At 39.3% G+C, this 24,656-nt stretch overlaps 1 protein-coding gene and 1 long non-coding RNA gene across 2 annotated transcripts; one reads left to right on the forward strand and one right to left on the reverse strand.

The window, feature by feature from the left end:
- The first annotated feature begins 2,452 nt into the window (after nucleotides 1–2,452).
- On the forward strand, nucleotides 2,453–6,671 carry LOC115946281 (uncharacterized). Its single transcript, XR_004080377.2, has 2 exons — nucleotides 2,453–3,119; nucleotides 5,469–6,671. It is a non-coding gene; the product is annotated as an uncharacterized lncRNA (long non-coding RNA).
- Nucleotides 6,672–15,852: 9,181 nt separating this feature from the next.
- Nucleotides 15,853–24,277, reverse strand: KCNRG (potassium channel regulator). The gene is made up of 3 exons (XM_005147651.3): nucleotides 23,662–24,277; nucleotides 21,035–21,802; nucleotides 15,853–19,987 (listed from the first exon to the last, which is right to left on the reverse strand). Exons 1-2 carry the CDS (start codon nucleotides 24,237–24,239, stop codon nucleotides 21,550–21,552), a joined length of 831 nt encoding a protein of 276 aa, XP_005147708.1. The 5' UTR covers nucleotides 24,240–24,277; the 3' UTR covers nucleotides 15,853–19,987; nucleotides 21,035–21,549.
- Nucleotides 24,278–24,656: the final 379 nt, after the last annotated feature.

Below are 24,656 nucleotides of genomic sequence, written 5' to 3' on the forward strand. Positions count from 1 at the left end.
TCAGATTTCTGGCTTAGCTGTCAGTACTTTTTATCTTAGTCTTCCTCCTTTCATCCTTCCTGTTCTTCAACCCCCTTCAGCACCTTCTCTCACACATAGTGTCTTAAATTTTACATTAAAACTTGCTTATTCTCCTTACAGAAAAAATATATTTTAATAGCAACATAGTAAATAGATACAGTTGTTTAATTTTGTTTGTTTGTTGGTTTGTTTTGGGGCATTTTTGGTAGTAAAGTTTAAAGAAAAAAAAAATCCAAAGCCATAAACTACCTCCACTCCATCCCCAATTCTGTAGTGCATGTAAAGTTTTGTGTTCATGTTTTGAGTGGGTGGGGAGAATTACCTGTAAGTTCTCTTACCAATGTACTTACTGTAGAAAATAGCATAATAGTCTTGCCAAGTCTTCATTTCATTATGTGTCTAGTTTAATTTTAGAGGGATTTACTTATGCAACTGAAAAAAAACCCATTCTTAAGCTAAAATTTAAAAACAGGCAAATGAAACAACAATATCTTGTTAAACACACATGTAGTTTACAAATGAAGAATTTGGCCAAAGCATACAAACAAGAAATGTACTTCCAAAGGTGTTAAGTGTTGCCACTATCTTATTTGAGTAATTTCCTTTCAATCTTTTAAGGTAAATCTACGAGTAAGAAAGAGTATTTTCTCTTTCTGGAGAGCATCTTTTGTATTCTATTTCCAGATCTCTTACTGCTGTCTAGCATTTTTACTTGCTTCTGTATGTATCTTTGACTTCCATGTTACAGATACATAAGGTGGAAATTTTTCTCTACCCCTTTCTCCATTGGATTTTCCCTAGCACAGTTTCTTCAAGGGGGGGGGAGGCCAGCTGTCACAGTATACCTTTACAGTTAAGTTTGTTTTGACTCAGCATTCAGGTTTTATTTCACCAAGGTACTGTGTAAGTTGTGCCTGTAGAATCTAGTTTGCCTATTTTAGTTGTCCAATTTAAGATAAATGAATATAGGTAGTAGAGGGAGGGAATGTGTAAATATAGTTGTGCATGTATAAAATATACTGGAAATGTCCCATTTATACAGTTCCTAAATTAGCATTTGTACCCTGGTAGCTATGTCAAAACCTCATTGTTGCTGCAGCTACCTGTAAATTCTTACACTGGTAAATCTCACTTTAATGGTACATTTGTAGCAACAAACCCTTCTTGCAGAGATCATCCTGCTGTGTAACTGTAGGAGCAAAAATATGAAGGGAGAAAATGAAAACTCACTGAACTTTACCTCCCCTTGTGGCCTGCCGAACATTTTTGTGCTTACAGATAGTCCTGATAATTTACAGAAGTTGTTTTATCATGAACTGAGTAAAAGGCTCATTACAATGGAATGGAGTGCTTAGGTCCGTGCTGTGTATGTATTTTCTGTTTTAATAATTTGGTTATCTAGGGAACCAGTGAAAGGACTGTACACACTTGAAATGCTGGCATAATTTAGTGTAACAAAAGGATATCTGACTGGGATGTGAGCTCTCTTTCTACCTCTCAAGTAAAGTAGCATGCTCATTCTAGAAGACGAACTCCTGATCCTAATAACAGATAAGTTACTGTTCTTGCTAACAATCTTTTGGCGGGGGGGGGGGGTAATTTTTTTTTTTTTTCCATCTGAAATGGCTTAAAAAGCACTTGTAAATCTGCCCCAGAATTGTGGGAAGGGTAGCCTGCAGATGTAACAAGCTGCTTGGAGACTGACACAGTACTTGATAGAAGCTTATTTTGAAATTAACTCTTATTTTCTTACAACATGAAAGTTGAGAGGTTTTCTTGAGTTTTGGTTTGGGTTTTGGTTGGGTTTTGGTGGGGTTTTTTGTTGCGGGTTTTGGTTTTTTTTTTTCCACATCAGGCTTCCAGATGACCAAAAGTTAGGTTAGAAAATAACCCAAACATTTTGTTTTGTTTTGAAGTAAACATCTGCATATCCTTTAGTTCCCCTAATCAGGCACACAGTTGTTCAGTTTCTGGTTTGTTCAATTGTTCAGTGTCCCATGAAGGTATTATGCACAGTTAATAATAAAGTCTAGAGCTTCAGTTTGAATAAGCAGTCAGCTTGGCAATGGACAAATGCCTAATACACATTTTATAGTTTATTAATACAGCTGATGCCACTACATGAAAATTAATGTTCAGTAAGAAAATTCTACATTCAGCTTTCAGCATGTGTTTCTATTTCCTTGAAGTATGGTAGACACCTTGGCATAACGTAGCAGCACATAATGGTTTGTGGGTTTTGAAAAGGTGCAGGCCATATTGTGCTGCCTCAAAAAAACAAGGATTTCATCATCCTGAAGAGAAATTTCACTTATGAATTAGTCAATCTTGTGATGCTGATGTCTGTCATACCTTAGCAGCACGTAAATATTGGTGTTAAGACTGTAAATATCTCCAGTATTAACTGTGCTGCTGAAGTAAGGCTAGCCACTTCCGCATGTGAGTCGTGAAAAAGGATGTTTCATGTATTTCTGGGTGCTTTTTGTTGTTATAATTTGTGCTGATTATTTACATTCTTGGCTATTGTTTGCATTTACATCTCTTCAGAAACAATATTTAGGACTTCATAGTATCTGATGGCAAATATAAAACAGATATATATAACTTTGAATGCTTTGGCTTACATTGAAGCTGGATTTATTAAAGGAGCCATCTCAAGCTATACCTGTCTAACAATGCTTTGGTAAGTGTGTTTGTATGAAAAAAGTATTAAAATGGTGTTACTTTAAATATCAGTATTTCTTTATTAAAATTCTTACAATTGTGTGTTCATCTTTACAGCATTTTCTCAATGAGTGGAATTGGGAAATGTTTTGTCATGCTTTTAGCAAAGTGAGCAAATAAAGCAAACATATCTTAAGTTTTTAACATAACTTTTTAAACAATTTCTTAAATCACTGAGTCTATAGACAGGTAACAGTTTTATGGTTAGAAGTTTAAACTGTATATCTGACTGAATTTACTAATTTTTTTTCTCATCTTCCACTAAGATTTTTCACTTGCAGGGGAATCTCATTGAGATGATTGAAATCACTGCAGTGAGAATGGAAATTACTTGGGCTCCTTTCCTTTTAAAAACTGCATGCAAGAACTGTGTGGTGAGTCAAATGTAGACTAATGGTTATGTAAATGTCACTAATTTTAGGTACAGTCAAGATCTGCAAGTGTGTTTCCTTTTAAGATTTTATTTTCTTCACTATCATGACTCAGTATCACTTGCTAATCTCATTTTATTAGCCTCGTTATATTTTACTGTTAAAATACACGTGCCTTTTTCAAATAAGTGCTCACAGCTTCAACTTTATATACTGTATTGGTGTTTTAAAATGAGGAAAAAAAGCTTGTCTTCACTGGAGTTTTTTGTGACTTAAGGCTTCACAAGTGTGCTATTGGTGCAGTTGCACAGGTACAAACATGATGTAGATGAATCTTCATTCAAGTTGTTGTGATTCAGAAATCTGCATTATGTGACTGTATAGAATTTCAGCCTAGTGTATGTGCTGGTAAAATTCACACCTTTCTCATCTACTTCTGCTATGGATTTGAACTGGTGAAAGTACTGATGGCTAAAATTTCCAGTTCAGTTCAGACCTCAATTGTAAAGCTATGCAGTATTAGATAGCCTACAGCTTTTCATAAACACTTCTGTGTTTACATTTGCCTGCTACAGGTCTCTTAAGTTATATGGCCAAAATGAGGTAGACTACTGAGGAAAAAAAAAAGTATGCTCTCTGGCTCAGACTGTAACTGCTTAACACTGAAGACCTGCACTTGCATTTCAGCCATTTGAAAACTTAGAAATCCTTGGAAAGGCCAAACTCAGTGAGTTATGAAAGAAAAAGACCTTATTCTTTCACTGTTCCCCTCTCTTTAAAGGTCATTGTTTTTGTTAGGACATCACAAACTGTGATGCTTGCAGAGGGCCTTCCCAGGACTCTTGTAGAATCCAGTTCTTGAATATATTTAGGCTTTTTCTCTGGGATTTCTAGGAGTGGATGTGAATCTAAAGAGCTGTTCAGAAAAGATCTGAGACCATGCAACAAGTAAGTCTATTCGCATAGCTGTGTCAAGGTCTAGTAGCCAGAGCATTTGTTCCTGACTACTTCATTGTGCCAGTGCAGGCCTTCATGTGAATAGTTAAAACAGACTGCTTCCTTCTGGTTCACCATGAAAACCCCTACAGCTGGCACAAGGCAGGGGATGGCAGGCAGTGGGAAGAAGCAGAAGTGGAAAGATTGAACTGCATTGTTTGGTAGCCCTAGCAGCTTGTAACAGTAGAGTGATATGATGAAAATACAATTTGAGCATTCTCAGAACCAGAGCTCAGCTGAGGAACCAAAGATCCCATCTGGATTAAGAAAGTTACTTCAAGTGCTTATGAAGGCCTACTCAAGTTATTTAGATCCTAAACCTTTGAAAAGATTGTCTTATTTTGCACAGCCCACAGTTGCCTTTTAATATTAGCAATTGTATTTTCTAGATGTTTACCTGCATGGGCAGAGCCATAGACCATGGCTGAATGGAACTCCCTCTGCTTTGCAGCTCTGAGGCCCAAAGGGCTGTGTCTGATTTAACAAAGGAAGGCTTGCTGTTTTCAGGTCAGAGGCTTGTTTCTGCTAGGCTTAGGAACTGTATAGGAACAAAGATGCTTTACTCATATAAAAGGAAAAGAGAAGGTAGACCTACTTAAAAATAAACTGGGACTAGCAGTTGTATAGGAGTGAAGACAACTAGTGAGAGGAGCATGTCTAAAAATCTAACGTTGAAAGGTTGGAGCTCAGAACTGATAGTGGAAAGACAGATCTGATGAAATGGAAAATTCAATGGATTGGGACAGGTTGGGCAAAATTTGGGGGTTTTGTTTGTTGAAGTTTGAAGAAGCAGCAGCCTGATAAAAGGGATTTGGCCTGAGGCAAAGAGAATGAGTCAGGCTTGGGGGAAAAGGGGCTTGCAGGCCTTGGATCATTCCTAACATTCACAGGAGCACACTGTGCTTCAGCTCCAGAAGGGAATGCAGACTGTTAAGTAGTAGCTTTTGCTGTAATCTGTGAAATTATTCAATTGCATCCCCCTCATCATATTCAACACAGAGAGGGCAACCTTTAGCATTCTCAGCTACTTCATTAATTTTGGTCCTGAAAAGAAATCCCAAAGTTAACATAGTTGAGGTTGGAAAGGACCTCTGGAGATCATCTAGTCCAAGCAGGGACAGGCAGAGCAGGTTTTTTAGGGCTTTGTCCAGTCAGGTTTTCAATATCTTCAAGGATGAAGATCAACCTGTCCTGTTCAAATGTTTTTCCTGCATCTCATTTTGTGCCTGTTGCTTTCTGTCACTGGACACAACTGAGAGAAGCCTGGGTGTGTCTTTGCTACTCTCCCTTGTCCCCTGCAGCAGAAATTGATAAATTTTGGTAAGATAACACACACACAAACCTTCTCTTCTCCAGGTCGGAGTCCCAGTTCTCTTGGCCTTCCTTCATGTCAAAGGTGCTTCAGTTCTCTCATTGTCATTATGGAAGTAAATAAAGTGTTTCAACTAATATGGGAATTGGAACTCAAAGAAGGAAGTGCTTTTTGGGGGGGGGAGGTGCTGGAAACAAAACACAACCTAATAACTGTAAAAAGATCGTGATGATTACAAAATGAAACACTAAGAAGTTGAGTAACTCCTGCTTTGAGATTCTGCAATCTTCATTTGCCCCCTTGTGTTAGTGTACTATGAAGCAATCTTCATGATCATATGGAATATTTAATCTAATGATAGGACTGGCCTGGTGTGGTACTGAGCTAGGGAAGATGTTTGTGGGCTGAGCAAGCAAGAAGCCTGATGCTGCTGTAGGTAGAAAATTCTGTAGGCAACAGAAGACTGCAAATAGAGAAAACCATGTCCTCATGATTATGTCAAATGAGAATTCCTGAGAATTGGATGTTATGTTTTTCTGCTTTTATCCTTATATGTTGCTAAACAAGTTACCAGGCTGTTGTTTTCACAGTACTTGTATTCCTCCTTTCAGAGGTGTCTGACTTATGAGCCTAACAGGAAACACTGGCTGTTCACATTTGCAGCTGAGCTTCTTAGGAGATGTTGTTTAAATTAAAATATCATGTGATATGATGTCTGTTGACAGTCTCTTCTTGAACAAGGTACCTCACATTCTTGCATGCTACTATAATTTCAACATCTCCATGTCACATTTAAAAGAGGGGCACTTAGCTTGAAGGGCTATTGGTTCTCAGTTTAAAAACTCAGCACTTTTATTTAGTGCTGTACTACAGTAATCCTCAAGGAATTTTCTGTGGCCTTTATTCTGATCTGAGAGGAAGAGGTGAGTATTGTGCATCTTTTAAAAACCAGGTCTGTAATCACCTTTCCTTGTTGTCTGCTGAAGAGGAGAAACCGAGTTTCCACGTTTTTGATTCATGGTCTACTCATCCAGTCCTGTGAACTCCAAAGCGTTGTGATTTGTGTCCAGTCTTGTCAGGAATTAATTTTGCATATATAGCTATTAATATTAAACACTTGTTTGTCCCATTTTTGTAATGTGGTTTCATGAGTAATATCTTTAATATTCTGCTGAACCTTTTACACACTAAAAGTAATGTTCATGGTTGAGCTTCAGCATATTTTACAATAAATTTTCTTATAAAGATCTATGTTGCAGAAAGAATGAACTAAAATATGAACACAATATTTTTTCTGAACAGTGGGAAACAGTGCATCTTTAGAAATGTCAAGTGACGTGCACCTATGTATTTAGAACTTTGCAGGCCATTGTTCTTCGAATTTCAAAAGCAGTTTTCTTGGTACTGCATATAGCACACTTTATTGAGTGAAAGTGGCTCTGATCTTAATATTTGGATATAGAGAGCTGAAAATGCTTCAGCTCTTCCCCTAATCAATTAGTGATGATTGAAATTTGAAATGTTTATAGACTGCTTTTGTGTTCTTCCTCAACATCTCCTGTCATAGAAGTCACAAGAAATGACTGATAGAAATATATCCAAAGTTGTTAGCTGCTGTTTTACCACAGTTTAAATTGAAGCGGAGCAGCAATTCTTCATTAAAAACAAACATTTCAAATGAATTTGAAGGAAAATTTACATTTGTGATACATGTGCATCTCCTTTCTAAGGCGGCAGTTGTGCGTATCAGAAAATATTTTTTTTTCAGATTTGATTTGCTTATAACTCTGTGTTAGTAAATAAAATTTACCTAATATTGCTTCCATCTCTCACTGTAAAATTTGAATCCTGTGTTTAAAAGTTCTGAAATTAACAAATTAGTTATAGCAGCATTTATCCAGTTCAGATCTCCAGTCTGAAGTCTACAGTGCTAAGTAGCTAGAGGCTGATTTACTTAGCTTCTGTTGAGAGATGGGAATAATATATTCATAATGCTTCTGCTGTTTATAGCCATAGGAGACAGACATGGATAGAAAGTTTCACATTTCCCTATGGTTTTTGCAGGGCAAGCATGTGGCTTTATTACCTATAAAAGAACTTTCTGTCAGCAGCTTTTACACATTTAAGTGGTTTTAAAAGTAAAATATTTCAGAATCTCTCATAAAATACTCCAAAAAAACTTTCAGTATTATAAAATTTGAAATATATAAGGTATAAATTATAGAATAAAAAGTCAAATGTATACATTTTTAATATTCTATTGATATAAAGGCAAAGGAAAAGCTTCAGGGATTATATTATTGGCCCAGCTAGAATAGTCAACAATAATATATGAACATGGTTCCACAGTCCTCTGGTTCTCAAGCCAGACAAGTGTGAGACTGACAGTGTCTTCCTTTTTCCTTCAGTATTAACCTGGCTCTGATACTTCCATGGTGGTTTCACTGAATGACTTTGGGCTCATTTTTTGTAAGCTCAGCCAGCTGAATGTGCTTTCTGTGTGAGCAGCAGTGCTGGCACCAAGGAAAAGTTCCTTCTGCTCCCAAGAATGGCAGTCCAGTATTAAAGTTAATTTCAATTGCTTAAGGCGATGTAAGGAATATTCAGGACCTTATTCTTCTTTTCTTGGTACTCCTATAGACAGACTTTGCCTATTTGCTCTTTAAATAAGTATCAAAGGGGCTAACAACATCTTGGTCTACTTTCCTTCTACAAAAGATTGATATCTACATATGACACTAACACAAAAGTACTCACATAGATACAGCTTCTTAGCATATAGTAACAGCTGTGACTCGCCTTTCCTGTCCTCAAGACAATGTGAAAATCTCCCTCTTCCAATAAGCAGTGTGTTATTTTCAGACATATCAGTAAATATATAAACTATTATCCATCTATGTATAGTGAAGATTCAGACAACAAAATAAGACATTTCCAGTAGTATCGGACAAAGACGGAGAGTTCTGCTGTGTTGGAGGTAAGAAATCTGTGAAATTACCTGTGCAACAGCCAGTTTTAGGAAGCCTGTGGGGATGGTGGGCTGTACACTTAGAAAAAGGATTTCACTGAAGATTTGATAACATCATGTAGCCAGACAGCCCCCTGTTGGTTGTATTGTTATGGAGGTTCCAGAAGTGGATTGCACTTGGATTCAGCAACTTACTGCACACAACAAGCAATTTTTTTCATTCCCATATTGCAAATGAGGGGGGGAAATGTGTGCGCTTGTAAAAATTACATTTGAATCCAGTTTTATCCCCCTTGTGTATCAGATAAATGTTAAACCTTGGTCAAATAAGAGTATCTGAACTCTTTCTTTATGTCTTTACAGAAGCATATTTTTAAAGAGCTGTAGTGAAAATGTAGAACAGTACCTTGTCCTTGTGATTAAACCCCAAGACTAACATGCTTTAATATCATATTTAGAAGCTGGCTAATGGAAAGTGTTTAGATAAACTTATGTTGAGAATGCAGGTAATAGGTTTTGACACATAAAAGTTTGTAAGCCAGCAGTGAAATAGCCAGAGACAGGCTCCAGTCTTAAATAAAGAGTTGGACTCTCTTGCAGGCATACCTAACAGCCTCTGCTATTTAACAAGGTACAGTTTTACCAAGAGGCTTGTTTTATTTTGGTTTTATTCAAGTTTGCTTTGTTTAATCTGTTCTTTTCTATTTGGCTTACGATGCTACCCATGCAACTAGCTGCTAGCTACTTACTTCCAGTTTGTGTTTTCTCGTGTTAAGAAACCCAATATCTTACTCTTCAAAAGAATTAAGTGTCTAAAATATTGGAAATTGAATCATAGAATAGTTAGGGTTGGAAAGGGCCTTAAGATCAACAAGTTCCAATCCCTCTGCCGTGGGCAGGGACACCTCACACTAAATAATGTCACCCAAGGCTCTGTCCAACCTGGCCTTGAACACCACCCCAGGGGTGGAGCATTTACCACTTATTTTGGCAACCCATTCCAGTGCCTCACCACTCTATCAGTAAAGAACTTTATTATATCCAATCTAAACTTCCCCTGTTTAAGTTTCAACCCGTTACCCCTTGTCCTATCACCACAGTCCCTAATGAAGAGTCCCTCCCCAGTATCCCTGTAGCCCCCCTTCACAAACTGGAAGGCTGCTATGAGGTCTCCGTGCAGCCTTTTCTCCAGGCTGAACAGCCCCAACTTTCTCAGCCTATCTTCATACAGGAGGTGCTCCAGTCCCCTGATCATCCTTGTGGCCCTCCTTTGGACTTGTTCTAACAGTTCCATGTCCTTTTTATGTTGGGGACACCAGAACTGCACTCAATACTCCAGGTGAGGTCTCACGAGAGCAGAGTAGAGGGGCAGGATCACCTTCAACCTGCTGGACCTGCTTCTAACTGCTGAGGGACATGTATATGTTATTTTGGCTTTTTTGATTGGGTTTTTTTTTTTTTTAGTGCTTGTAAAGGGAAACTTAAAATCTGTCTTGCAATGGTCACGGTATATCCATGTGGTGATGGAATGCTGCAGGTACTGTATGAATGTATGCAAGCAGTTATTGTCTAGAATCTGATGATGTATACGTGCTTAAAAGACATTTATTGTGGTGAAATAGGTGGCCTAAGAAAGGTTTCTGGGGAGAACTTTGTCTTAGAGTCTTAAAGGCACAGGATCTTCTGCTCCAAGATTAACAGACAGGTGATCTCTCTGCATTCAGTATGGCCTAAGTTATAAAAGCTCATCTTTATTTGAAGAATTGAATTTGTGGCTAAAAATCCATAGCTCTAACAGTAGTAGAGAAAAATAGATGTGAGAATTACCTTCTACAGCACAGAAGACCAACATCAGGCACCACTCCTATCAAGACAGGCTCAGATAGTTGGGCTTCTTCAACCTGAAGAAGAGAAGGCTCTGGGGAGACCTTATAGCAGCTTCCAGTGTCCAAAGGGGACCTACGAGAAATCTGGAGAGGTACCTTTTACAACGGCATGTAGTGGACATGTAGGGCAAGGGGGAATGGCTTTAAATTGAAAGAGGGTAGGTTTAGATTAGATACTAGGAAGAAACTCTTCACTATGAGAGTGGTGAGGCACTGGTACAGGTTGCCCAGAGAAGCTGTGGCTGCCCCATCCCTGGAGGTGCTTGAGGCAGCGTGGGCAGGGCTCAGAGCAACCAGATCTAGTGGAAGGTGTCCCTGCCTGTGACAGGGGGTTAGAACTGGATGAGCTTTCAGGTCCCTTCCAACCCAAACCATTCTATGGTTCTATGAAGACCAAAGTGCCAAGGATTCTTTTTTCTTTCTCCCTTTCCCCTTTGGTACATATTAAAATATTGATTTTAATCAGATATTTTGGAACAGTTGTCAGAAGTTAGAGTGTAAGGATACATCTGTCATTGAGGAGGAGAGTAGGAAAAACAGGAACAGACCAAAGAGCTGCTAAAAAATTGTCATGACTTGCCAAAGTCCATCAGAAGACTTTAGGAAACTGACTAAAATAGTCTCAAGGTGAGGGGATAGAAAAGCTTGGTTTCAAAAGCCTGAAGGAATACAAGTTTTTCTTCCAGAAAACTGCTCAGTGGATGTTACCCACAGATGTTCCCCATCTTTCTTGTTAAATAAAGGATATGTGCAAAAAAAAGTCACAAAATGGCCTTGTTCAAAGGTTGTTGGCAGTGACAACTATTACCATTTGCAGATGAAAGCAAGCTGCAGGTAGGATTTCAAAGGGTAGCAGAATTTGCTTTTATTGGACTAACTGTGCAGTTCTTTGCAAGTTCAATATTGCTTTCCTAAGATGTTTCCTGAAGTAGCAGTAAAATGAGCATACAATAAATGTAAGTACCCATTAAAGCTCACTAAAGGGAGCACCTTATGTTTCCAGTAGATGAACATTGAGATAACTGAACATTTGTGAAATGCATCACAGACTTCTGTCATGCCAGAGTTCTGGGGTTTGTTGCTAAAGAGAGCACCAGTAAAGGTGGCTTTACACTGCTTTATATTCCTACTTTCTCTAATGCTGCTGAAGAGGGAAAGCAGGGAGCAGCAAGCAGTGTTAAAATACTTCATGGCTGTTTAGCAACCAGCAAGGAGATTTACTTCTTCCCTCCTTCAATCTACCCACAAGCTGTTTGGTTTTTTTTTTTTTTTTCTGTGAAGATGCTTTCTGGAGGTTTGGATTGGTGGAGTTTTTTGACAGGAGGGCTTACAATCCCCTCAAGTTAGTGGCATTGGAAAAAACTATTCTGGGTTAAAGAAGATTCAAATATCCTACTCATATTTCTCTTCTGAGGAGTGATTACTTAGTCCATTTCCAAATCAGGATTAAAATGTTGGACTTCCTTCTGGTTCTTGTGGTATCTAATTTAGTTCAAACAATTCTAGTGGCATAGAACATATGGGTAACTTGCAGAGCTGTGATGTTGTGATCCCATTATTTTATGCTTATGCAGGCATAAAGTAAGTAGCCTGAGAGGCACTACCTTATGCTGTGAAAGTATCTCAGTTTCCTCTGCAACTGCATCTTTTTATCTATGAAGTTTGTCCAAGCAGTGGATATGTTTAATGGTAATTGACCAATTCTTTAACTATTTTTTTCATATTTAGTTTAGAGTTCTTATAAAAATAGCTCTTCTGAGACATCTGGTCCTGTTTTCCCATAAAGCATGTCCTTGGGATAGGAGTTTCTTTGTCACCCTCTATATTAAAACCAAATAATTTATATTGCACTTCTTTACCTTTGCCAGTTTCTTTCCTCCTCTTCTTGGTACTATATAGACAAAACCAATAAACCTCCTGAATTTTAGTATCTTTGAGAATACTTGGAATTCTTCTCCATATCTGTTTGTGCGTTGGTACAGGGGTACTGCATGCAGCCACTGGGACCTGTGCATCTGATACTGACATGAGAGGTTATTCAGCAGCACCTAAGAAAGCAGTAACTGTCTGTGGAAGAGCAGTGTCAGTTCTGTCCTCCCCATGTTCTTCAGACAGCTGGTGGCTACAGATAGACCTTTTCATTAGCCAGAGATATACCAGGTAGTTTTAATTATTCACTAATTTATACTTACATTAACACTTAAATAGCTGTTAAGATTGGGTTTATTTTTAGAAATCGTATCATTTCTGTTATTTATTCCTGGATAAGCTACTATAACCTTGGACAAATTAATTCTCTGTTAATACATACCCTATGAATGATCATGATTTCCCCAGCATTCAGACACTGTGTCATGTAGTGGTGTCATTAAAGACCATCTGCATAAGATATGTTTTATTTGGCTTGATAAGCCAAATCTTATAAGAATGCTGAGCAAGCAAAACGTCTTGCTTCAAGGTGTCCCAAGTTATACTGGCACTTGGCCTCTAATTCTAGTTTGCCTGAGCAGAAACACTTGAGAAACACCAGAACACTTTTGCTGTTCCCACTTCTTGCCTCCTAACATGGCTAGACCTTGATTAGAGGGTGACAAGGAACAGAACATTTGTAAAACAGATTCTGATTTTCCTGTACATAAATTCTTCTGAATTTAAGCATAGCTCAAACCTGGGAACACCAGGCTGTCTGATGATGCAGAGTTCGAATTACCTTGGTTATTTCATGGTCTGCAGTTCTTGGATCCCTCAGCAGCCATGATGCCCTCATGGGCAGTTCTTGGAGCCCTCAGCAGAAATTATCAGTAACACTAAAATTAATTTTAATTTTGACAAGGTCAAATCATCTTTGGACCCTTCAGCTGCAAGCAGACAGAGCAATCCAGCACCCCACTGTCATATTGTGCTCGGAATCACCCCAGTAGGTCTCTATGGATGCCCAGCTTTTGTTCTTGATTAAACATTGCTGGCACTGAGAGGTAAGTTTCTGGCATCCTGTAGGACAAGTTCTGTGGAAAATATTCCTCTGTTCAGTCAGAACCAGAAGAGAACTGACAGTTCTTCTGTAAGGTTCTCTTTAGCTAGGTAGAGAGCTCAGGTGTGGCTCACACCAGGGTAGTTCTTGCGTTTTCCAGCATCTAGATTCTCATTAACATTTCTTAAATGCCAAGTGTTTTCAAGGTGCCAATCTAGACCTTCAGCTTCAGCCTTCAGGGTGAAGTCATTACCTATACAAAATAGTTGTTATGTCACCAGCTATTATAGTAGCATCCATGTCCACATTTCATTCTGTTTCTTACTGCAAAGCAGTTCCTGACTTGCTACTTGCATCTGGGGAGTATAAAGCCTTCAAAGATCTATTTGGCAGGACAGTTTTATCAAGTAACAAAACCATTACTGAATACTGTTGGACTAGAACATTGTGTCAGGGCCGCCTTCTCTGAAAGGAAAGCTGCCTCCAATAACAGCAAAAATTGACACCTAATGCAAAAAGATGTTTTATCACTACTACAGAAAGAGCTACATTCTGAAAATGAGGGTCCCAAATAGGATATTATTAATCAGTATTGCAAATACTGACTTCAAATAGCAAGATTTGCCACAGGCATCTAGGAAGGAATTTAGACTTGGTGCAGTAGAGACCATTTATGACAACAGCAACATTTCCAGAGCCATCTTTTTGAGAAAACTTCTTTATGGGTTTTTGAATTAGAAGCAGCTTTGCAGTCTGTTTGTATAGGCAAGGTTGTGCACACTGTTCTGAGGTCCCCAGAAAAGTAAACACCAGTTCCCAAGCACCGGCATCACAGAGCACACAAACTTGCTAGCCACACTGACCTATGTGCCCTCCAGGAAAGCAGCACAAGATTTGGAAGAGATAAAAGCACGATTTCTTTGAGTGTACCAGTTCACCTCCTTCTTTCATCAACAGGGCAGAGTGTCTCGCTGTTTGAGCTGGAACATTTGGGATGTTTAAGTTCTGAAGTTCTGCCTTTTTCTTTCAACCTCTGAAGTGATTTTATAACAGGTTAGTGCCCACCCATTATCACAGAGATGTAGACCAGCCGGAAGGAGCTTTGTGGTCTTTGTAGCAGGAGTCATTGCCTTCAGAAGACCTGTGTCCTTGTCACCATTTATTTTAGAAGAACAGAAATCCACATATTCATATCCTAAACACCCTGGGTGCTATCCCCTAAGAACTGTTATATCCTCCACTCATGGCTATATCTTGGTGCTGGGTGTAGACAAGAAGTAAGTTTTAGATCCATCCACAGAATACAGATGATCAAAGCTGTAGCAGACTAATGTTCTGCTAGCCTTGTGGGGCTTCATGTGATGTTCAGCTTTTGCATTCAAAACCTATCTCAGAAGTTCAGTGAGAGCATGGGTCAAGCTTTCAAAAGGGAAGCACAAGAGATTGCTACAGCACAGCTCTTGTAAAGGGCAACCTGCAGAAAACAGAGCAGTCACACAAATGTCCCTGTGCCTGTTTTTCCAGCCATGTTCTGCAGAGAATCCCTGAAATGAAGGATGAGCCTAGTAAAAAGATAACCTTTTGCCCACCCTTTTCCATACATATCTGTAGAGATTTCAGGACTGTGTATGAACAGTAGTAAACAGTTTTTCATTTACATTCTTGGCATGGCCGTAGTAATTGTTAAGCCATTAATGTGTTACAGTGATGCACAGTTTGCTGAACCATCTTCAGAAGACAATCTTTTGAACAATTGTACCTATCAAGGGAAAATTACACGGCTTAAGGACTGATTTCCAAATAGGGAAAAAATTTAAACCAGTCTGCTCCAGGTAGGTTACCAGTTCATGGAAAATTAGGAACTTATAAATAGGGTTACTGCTCACCCTATTGCACCTGAAATTGAAACAAAGGTCACCAATGGGATGTATCCAGGAAGCTTATAACCCCAGTGCTATCAGAGCAATGCTTCTGTTCTGCTCTGCAGAGTTTGTCTGTTTGGCCACCAAAAGCTCGGCTTCTGTTCCTAGATGTGAGGTACCAACATGATTAACCCATCTTATGTCCAGATCCTGCAATGCTCCATTTCACAGTACAGATGGAGAAATGACATCCAAGACAGAAATTCTTCAGGTATGCAAACTATTGACATAGGATGTTCTGTAGATCCACTTACTGATCACATTAGGGAAAAAATAAAACATCCCTATAGTCTCACGAATGTTTCAGTCTCCCATTTAAGTCATTCTGTGCCTTTTCCGTGTTCCTTTAGCAGCTATCTCCCACCCATTCATTCACCCTCGTAAGATCTGCTTTTCCTTGTCTGGTGGTGCTGAAATTTCTGACAGCTCTGTTAACTGTCCTCCCTTCAGTACAATAAGTTGTGTCTCTTTGGTACCACAAAGGCAGTGATTCTATCCAGCCAAATTTTATTCCTTAACCCACTCTCTGTGATGGGCAAGAAGTCAATTTGCTGCCTTCCATGGATCTCTGCCTGCCCTTATCATATAGCCAGGTCACTAGTAGCATAGGGAAGAGGCTAAGGAGCGAGCTGAAGATGCAGTATAAAGACATAAAGATTAAAGGACAGAAGGATCAGCACGCCTTCCATTTATTGTTGAATACAACACTGTAAATAAATGTCAGCAATTATTTTATTACTCAGTTTAGTTATCACTGGAGAACAAAACCAAAAACCATAGGCTTTTCAGAGGGCTCTCAATGAAAGCTACAAACTGCCTTTGGAATTCAGAGAAGACTGAGTTCCCATCTCCAAAGTACTAGTAAAACACCAGACTGGATGTTTCCAATCTATTCCCTTTTTTTCCAATGGAGAATCAGGATGGAACAATGTTGCAACGTTTAATTCTTCATAGTTTCAGCCAGCACTCAGCTGACTGGTGTAGCAGAAACTTGCTTAGAGAGCAAAGCCCTAACTACATTCTCTACAGCAGACTTGCACACATTAGTGTTTCCAGCCTTTAGGGCTACATTCATCATCCTTCTGACCAGAAAGAAGCCACCAATTATTGAACTGTTGTGTTAGAATGGAAGCGGGGTAGAACTGGAGGAAGGACTCTTGGAAAAATTTACACATCAGATCACACTTCAGGGGTTATTTCAGCAGAAGCTACACGATGGTCTAGAAAATGGACATGCCCTTTTTTTTTAATAGAAGTCAGATTTATTTGTATTTTATATGATGACTAGTGATTTACATCCCACCCACCCATTTGAGAGTATTCAGGGCTCCAGGCATATCTCCAGCCAGTTCCAGACTATTCAAATCATTGTTAGTCCATCCATTTACTAGTCACAACAAGGCCTTCTGTAACTAATTATGGCCTGACTGCAGCAGGAGAGGCAGTTTCAAAGAATGGGTCTCTTCAGACGCACTAGCAGTTCTCTTGTTTCCCAAATTCTTCATTTATGGGGATTACACTGAGTTGACAGATTTAACTGGGCTGTTGAAGATATGGTCAGAGAAACAGAGTCACTCCCTTCCCTTTTATTGTTTTCCTAAGACATAACAGTCATATGCATCTGTCACTAGAGAGAGGAAGTTCTCCATCACTGGACTTCATTTTAGGATTTCATATGCTTTTTCAGTAGCATCTGGGAATAGATCAATAATACTATTTGGTAAAGAGTTGTATTTCCTCATGATGCACTGTAAATCTTTTACTGTAGATCCTCCCACTGTTTATTGTTGAAAATTGATAAAAATAAACCTTGTAAAGCTAAAGCCTGGCAATGGTTCAGCACAAATCAGAGGGAAGGAGTAAGAGGCAATGAGTTTCCCTCCCCATCTTGGATAGCTCCCAGCTTGTTTCCCAATGAATATTCAATAACACTTTCCAGCAATCTGAGAACAAATTAAATAAAAAATAAAAAATCAAAGCTCTGAACACTTTGTTGTAATGTCCAACAGGAATTCTGTTCCACTTTGGTGGCTTCCTGGTAGTGAATTCAGCTGCAAATCAAAACAAAGTCTCACCCAGATTGTGTGTTGATATACCTTCAACTCGCCCCCTCCAAAGTGACACAAGCACATCAGCCTTGCTCAGCTCAAACTAAAGGAGTTATTTTTGTGCACTGGAGAACTGGAAACCAACCTAAACAGGTAAAAAGTGGGAACAGCCCAATGTGGAGAAAAGTTTCTTCGAAGTCAGAACAGAAGTCACCACCCTTGTTGCCAGTCTGTCAAGGCAGGACAGGATGCAGATACTCCAGCATCATTCTTTTGCCCTGTGGCTATTAGCCCCTCATATACTGCACTTTAGGGTGGAGTCCTGTACTATTTCCATGAGGTTCAACTATGCAGGGATGTGAAAACTTGTTTGGAATTATTTAGTAAAGGGGAAACTTCCCAGTACTATGGTTAGCACTAAGAGATCAGTCTTTTTTAGCCTAAATGTAGTGTCAATTGCAATAGCTTTATTTAAACATCTATTCTGAGTCAATTACACAATCTTAAGAGCACTGAGTGCAGAATCTGTACAGAATGCAGAGACTGCACTTCCAAAAAAAATAAGACCCCGTGTGAATCAACATTGAAATCAATACCCAAGGAACATGGAGATATTTCATGTCAGACTCTCTCGTTCCTGGTATCAGCAGATTACTGAATAATTCGGGTGGTGAATAAATGATATGCCCCCACAGAGATAAGAACATGGGAGAACTTCCTGGGGTGCGAAGAAGCAGTCAGAAAGTTACTTAAAAGCACAAAAATGTAATCAATCACTATAAAAGGAAGCAGACGGGGCAAGAACAGGAAGATGGAAAAAGTGCCATGTCTTTCTCCTGTTGGGATACCCAATAGGCACCACGAGACTATTGATAAAGCCCTTGGAAGCCTTGAATATAGAAACATGGGATGAAGTCCAACTATAAATGAGGGAAAAGTGATTAAAATAAAAAATATAATACAAATGAAGTGTTGTCTTTCTGAATCACCTACTCTTGCAAATCTAGCAAACTGTCACGTCTTTTTTGATGATCTATTTCTGCCACATAAACCTGCAGTCCATGTAGAACAGAGGGACAGGGTTACCTTACTGTTGAGTTTGCTTTCTTCCTAGTGATCTTACTGCTCTGGCAGTCCCCTTGTGTGTTAAAAAGCAGAAGAGGGCTCACTGCTTGCTCTGAGCAACAGGACTGACCTCCAGCACTACGGCATCTCAGGGAGCAGAAGTTTGCACAACTTTACTAGGTCCAAGGAAGAAAAAGGCAAACACAGCAGTAAATTTACTGAAATCAGCAAATCTTGCACCTTCCCAGGAAAAAGGAATTCTCTTGATAAAGTTGGCAGTGACTTGAATTCCAACCTCATTGGAAAAAAAAAAGTATAAATGTTTCAAAATCCCATTGCTATTTAATATAGACCAAGATGTGAGCTCCTTGTTCTGTCACATGTAAAAGCATGGCTAAGCCACCTACAATAAATTTCCCACACTGCAGAGATCCCGTTTTGAGTTACTAGAGCTATTAGTTACTTTCTTCTAAGTAACTTCCCCAGTGCCTGTAGGATATGCTGTTTAACATTCCAAAGAAGGCAAAGAAAATATTGCCATCCTGGTTCAGCAACACTCTACAGTCTTACAGGGTGGAGGGCAGCAGCTACCCAGGCCAGCTGAGGATCCTCATAGTAAATCGGTGCTATTTTCATATTCATTTGTCTGCAAATGAACATACTTCCACCCCTTCCTCTGTGATTGCTGCCATTTAGTTGTAGCTTCAAGCTACGCCACCTGTAGGTCTACCAGTGCTGCTGCCACTTTCTATATAAAGAAACCCAGGAATGTGCTTTCTTTCAAAGAAGGTATATTTTTCTGGAACCAAAATATTACATTCATAGGATGATGCTTGTGCTGAATAAAAATTAACCCGTGAGGGGAACCAGGGAGTGTTCAGCACTAGCCCACCACAAGCTGTTCCTGAAATAGTTGTTCCAAATAGTCACTTTGCTGAAGTCATAGAGCATCAGTAATGGCACAGTTTAAAACTCCAGGGCTTTTAAGAATTGAAATATTTCCTATTTTCTTTCAATTTATTTAGAAAAAAAGTAATCCAAACTTCAGTTTTCAAAGCGGCTGCTGCAGCAGAAACATAAATTCACTGTTTCTGTGGTTGGTGAAGTAGCCTAATTTTGTTACTACCAGGTGTTCTGATACTGTTCTCAGTTGACACTGCTGCTATCAGCAGTCACTGAAGGTGTGGTGTTTAAACACAGGTTCAAATCCCTTTTTCTGCCTTTCCCTTTAGAAAATTGTCATTTTTGTCTTGTGCTTCTTGCTATTTTTGGTAAGTCTCTTCACCAGCAATATTCACAGTCACTCACCCCTTCAATACTTGTCATTACTGGTTTGAGTTTTATCTCAAGTTGAGGAATGGGAACTTTACTGGAAAGTCAGTATGTGGAAAACTAGCTTGGAAAACTAGTGTTGTCTTTGTAGTACAGCAACTTGTCAGGACAGTCACCCCATACAGCTTGTCTGCTGTGTCACCCAAATGCTGCCCTTGGCAAACTGACCTTTCAAAGGCCACCACAATAGGCTGACACAGACCTTCACAGGTCTTCACAGAACAGGCTGGGCTGGGAAGGACCTGAAATGATCACCTGTCCAGCCTTTGGTGGGAAAGGGAGCCCAGGAGAGATCATTTCACACCCTCTCCAACCACATCTTGAAAGTCTTCTGCAATGGGGACTCCATCACATCCCTGGGGAGGTTGTTCCTGTGAATGACAGTTCTCACAGTAAAAAATGTATCAAGATGAACATATTGACATTATTGACAAAAAACCCCATTTGAACTGAAAGTATCCACTCTAATGTTCCTCCACATTTATTACATTAGAAAACTTGTAAGCAGTTTTAGAGCTGTAGTCTCATAATCACGTTAATCTCCACTCAGAAGGCTCTGGAGAAAGAGGACCTCATTGTTGCCAGTGAACTTCTGAACTTGTGTTAAGCCAAAATGCACTGCAAAAGAAAAGAGCTGCCTGATAGCGGCACCACCAGCCTGGGAAAATCCAATTCATGGAAACTCCAAAGGGCAAGAAACAGACGGGTGATTTTCACCACCCACCCCATTTTTAAGTGCTGTAAATAAAGTTATAAATTCACACTCTGAAGCTAATGAAAAGCCAGGTCTAATTAGTCAGCCAAAACAGCCCAAACAAACTACTTGGCTGTTTGTAACTTTGGGAAGATGGTGTTTTATCAACATCAAAAGTCAGATTCAAATAATGAACCCTTGAAGTTATTGCTGTCTTCTTCCCGTCTTGAAGGGAGGACAAAAGATTTTTGATTTCTAAGGCCTCATTAACTTAGCTCTCCTGGCACTTGAGCTAATTTTGGCATCTTTACAAAGCATTGTACAGGGCTAATATTCACAAGGCTTTTAAAGCCACTTCTGTCAAACCTTCCTCCTAAATATGTTTTGCACTTGACAAGTTTCTTAATCCTTTGTACTATGCTTAAGGTTGTAGTAACTCTCCCATCTGAAGGACTGTTTATCACATTTTCATTCTTTTCATAGTTCTAAAAATCTTGTCTAGCTCTAGAAATCAACTGACCCTTTGTTCACAAAGACCTATATCATTTCATTCTCAGCACTAAAGAGCAGTTTAATGCCTTTGGAGTGGGAGAAGAGGACAGAGGAGTATTTTGCAAGAGACAGTAGTAACATGTTATTTCATGACTCACTATTTGTGGCTTCACAGAGCCACTTTCTCATGCCTGTAGCCACCCAGCAATACAACCTGAGGTGTTTCCCTTACCTTGCTTTCTGCTAACTGCAAGAGTTAAGTGTATGTGCATCTCTTGAAAGCAGAAGCAATATTCAGTTGTTGAGGTCTGCATTCCTCCTGCAGCCACTTCCCCAAATTGTTAGGATGACAGTTGCGTCGATCTGTTATTTCCTCATGTAGTTATCATGTATTTAAAATCTACTTGCAGATTAGCACAGGACATAGAAACGATTTTCTGGCAGGAACAGCTGATTTTTTTTGCAAGTCCTAATACGAATTTTAGCGAGAGAGAAAAACCAAAACAACCTTTGAAAACACTGGAATCTGGTCCACAAAACCAGTATTGAATCTGTGGTTCTTTTATTTAGAGTTGAAGAGGGTGGAGTGGTAAAAAGCAGGAAAGCAATTTTTTCCTTCCGAATACTAGAAAAAAAAACCAACTTGTTTGTTTGTTCCTTCCCTCAATAGCTGCAGTTTGAAACAAGTCAGAAAAAGGCCACTAGTGCTGACACACCCCTCTTCCACCTTCAGCAGATGAAAAGCCTTTATTTCCCTTTCTGCACTTGGCTTCTCTTTGCCTGTGCCACCCCGGAGCTCCCTGGAGTGCTCTTCAGTGTGAGCGCAAGGCCTGCTGGCCTCTTCACCCTTTCAAAACTGAAGCATTCCACTTTGTCTTCACCAGAGACTGTCCTGGTGCTTATGAGGCGAAATCCATCTCTGAGTAAAGTGTCAAGTAGCAGACCTAGCACGTTTGTACCATTAATCAGCTTTCTGTTATCTGGCTTTATGGAAACATACCTAAAATAAGGGGAAAAAAATCAGTTATAACACACTCCAGTGACTTCCTGAAGGATGGAATAGATCTTTTTTTAAACACAAGCCAGGCCTCAGATGGTGCAGGTCAGCACAGTTGCACAGGTTTACGGCAACCAAGGTTCCATGTATTTTTTACCTCCTTTAAGGACAAGTTAACTCTCCCCTCATTATCAGAACAGTAATTCCCAGCTCATCCAGTTATATGTTGGGGAAGAAGCACTCTTCTTTCACCTCCACCCCAAAACTTACTTACCTAAGAAATAGCTGTGATTGACCTCCACCTCTTTTCATTTATGTAACACTACATCATATCACAACATCTTTTCAGGTAAGGGTAGATGATGGAAAGGACAGTGAAGTCACATTCACCCCAGGAGCACCACTTTTCATTACACAGGATCTCTCTACAAACAGTGACATTTATTGCAAAGTTACCTTGTACAGCAGGTCTTGTGGTAACAAGTATGAAAATCATTTTCACATTGCTCAAATTATTTTACTTGATAAAAAGTACAGTTTAAGAATCTATCCAGACATTGCGAGGAACAGAAATCAGATAAAAATACTATTACAAAATACTAAGTTGACAAGGGTGAAACTGTTCCATGGTTCAGAGGAAAGTACAACAAATTATCACAGAAAGCACAAAAAAGGTGAAAGAGTATGTGCCATCACAAAGAATAAGTCAATAGAAATTCAGCAGGCAACATCATCAAACTCAACTTGTTTCATTACTCAAGATTCTGCAGAGGAATATTTTTACTAAGTCTAAAGAAATAAAGAATCAAGAATATTTTCTCCTATTTAAGTTGCCATAACCTACTCAACCAGTTGTTAAGTCCATTAAAATGAGTAATGCATTATAAAGTTAAGGTGTAGCACATAAATGTATGTTGCTTTGCAAATGCAAAGTAGTCTTTCTTCTACTTGCTTAGCTAAAGGAGCTAGAATATAAACTTTATTATAAATCAAAGGACTGCTGTGTTGATTCACACACTGAGATAGAATAACCCTTTTGGAAATATTTCAATAAAATTTCCATAAAATTCCAGATGTTCTAGTACCCACAGAGGACAAATTAGGTTATGTTTTCTTATGCAGTAAAAACGTGTCTCCATACAGTAGAAGCATCCAGCAAAAGCTTGTTTAAAAAATGTAAGTTGTCACTAGAATACAATACTGCCATCACAAAAATCACTGATATAATCTTATTAAAAACAAACCTGGCTCTTTAATTGAAAGAAAAGCCACTGTGTAGCATAGAATTAATAATCTGCCCCTTCTCCCTCCCCCTAGAAAAAGGTTCTATAAAAGCTTTCAGCCCCCAAATTGGTATCCTAGTTCCACTGGTGCCCTTAGCCCTATTCAGCTATTCTGTTTTGCCTCTTTTCCATATGAAAGTCTTTTGGACCATGAGCTAGTAGAGTTTTTAGTCTTCCCCAGTACTTCCCTCATTTATTTTGTTTGCTTTGCTTGATTTTACTCTTGTGCTTTTCAAGTCCTCTAGAAGGTCACTGATGCCATGGAATTCTAAAGCTTGAGAGAGCGAATAAGGAGGAAAGGGCAGAGGGAGAGAAACACCCAAGAGAACTCAAACCCAAATATCAAGATCAGCATTTTAGAAAGCTGAATAGGCAAATCCATGTAACAAATTAAACTTGAGTATTTCTGAACTAGAAAAGCATAATACTAAAATAGCAGAAAGAAGGAAACTTATTTCTTTTCTCTCAGACAGCTGTCCAATAGCTACCTTAAAATCTTTGCTAGCATGTAGCATGTACTTTATGAGCTAGAAATCATTAATACATCTCTGTAATGAGAAGTCACACAAGGGAGAGTACCTGGCCACAAACTGGTCACCAGCAGAGTAGTCAGTACCGCACTGAAAAACCATGTCATGATGAGAAGGTCTTTCCAAAGGAAGTGGAACAAGTGGTTTCTGAGAAGGAAAACGGCTGTTCCAGCTCTGTCCTGACTGCTGCCCCATGAACACTGTGATCTGTTCAGCTAGTGTCTCAACAGTAGCACTGCAGGAACCAAAGATCCGGAAAAAGGCCTGCATCTCCTGGAGAGAAAAACGCACTTCCAAGATCTCCAGCCTTGGCTTCAGCAAGTGTTCCTGGCTCAGGAGGTCAGCCAGAGTGTAGAGCCCATAGAATTCTGCTTCCCTCTGCAGCCTCTGATAGTCTGAAAAGTCAGTTGGTAAGGAGACCTGGAGAGTCCTCAAGAAGTCCATGATGTAACTAAACAAAGTTCCATCTCTGTCCACAAAAAACTCTCCATTCACCAGTTTAAATTCCTGGTCATCATCACTCAACATCCGTGCCAGCCTGGACTCTGGGAACTGCTGCAAGGTAGCAGCCCTGGTTACAAACCTCACCCCTCCCACACTCAGAACTACCACCTCTCGATTACTCATTGCTATCTGAGCCACTCACAAATTGTAAGTCTCTGATCTATGTGTCTGTGACTTGATCACTCCTAAACTGCAATGCATCTGCAGCTGCAAGAACCATTCAGTGATTTTACCAAGTGTTTCGAGTGAGGTGTGGAGCAGCGACAGTATTCCCAGGCAACAAAGATGTAAATATCATGTACAATAGTTTTGTTTGCAGGGTTTGGTTGCTTGGAAACTTTGATTCTTGGAATTTAATGTTTCATTTTTGGAATGAACAGCTTCCAAAGGCTACTGGAAGACAGTGAACTGACCGTCACAACTTATTAAACCTTGAGAGAGGCTAATGAATATCCCCAAAGTATGGCACATTTCGAGTTTGTTTCCCAGAAAAGTCAACTACGTGTTTTCATTCTACATATTGGTGTTCACAGGACAACT

Source organism: Melopsittacus undulatus, chromosome 2 (assembly GCF_012275295.1).
Source record: "Melopsittacus undulatus isolate bMelUnd1 chromosome 2, bMelUnd1.mat.Z, whole genome shotgun sequence".
Classification (NCBI taxonomy): domain Eukaryota; kingdom Metazoa; phylum Chordata; class Aves; order Psittaciformes; family Psittaculidae; genus Melopsittacus; species Melopsittacus undulatus.

Bases quoted from the DNA above. Each gene is read 5' to 3' on its own strand.
- KCNRG (XM_005147651.3), bottom strand. From the start codon at position 24,239: ATGAGTAATCGAGAGGTGGTAGTTCTGAGTGTGGGAGGGGTGAGGTTT. The intron at 21,803-23,661 runs GTACTCTCCCTT...CCCTTATTTTAG, and splicing joins GGTGACCAGTTTGTGGCCAG to GTATGTTTCCATAAAGCCAG.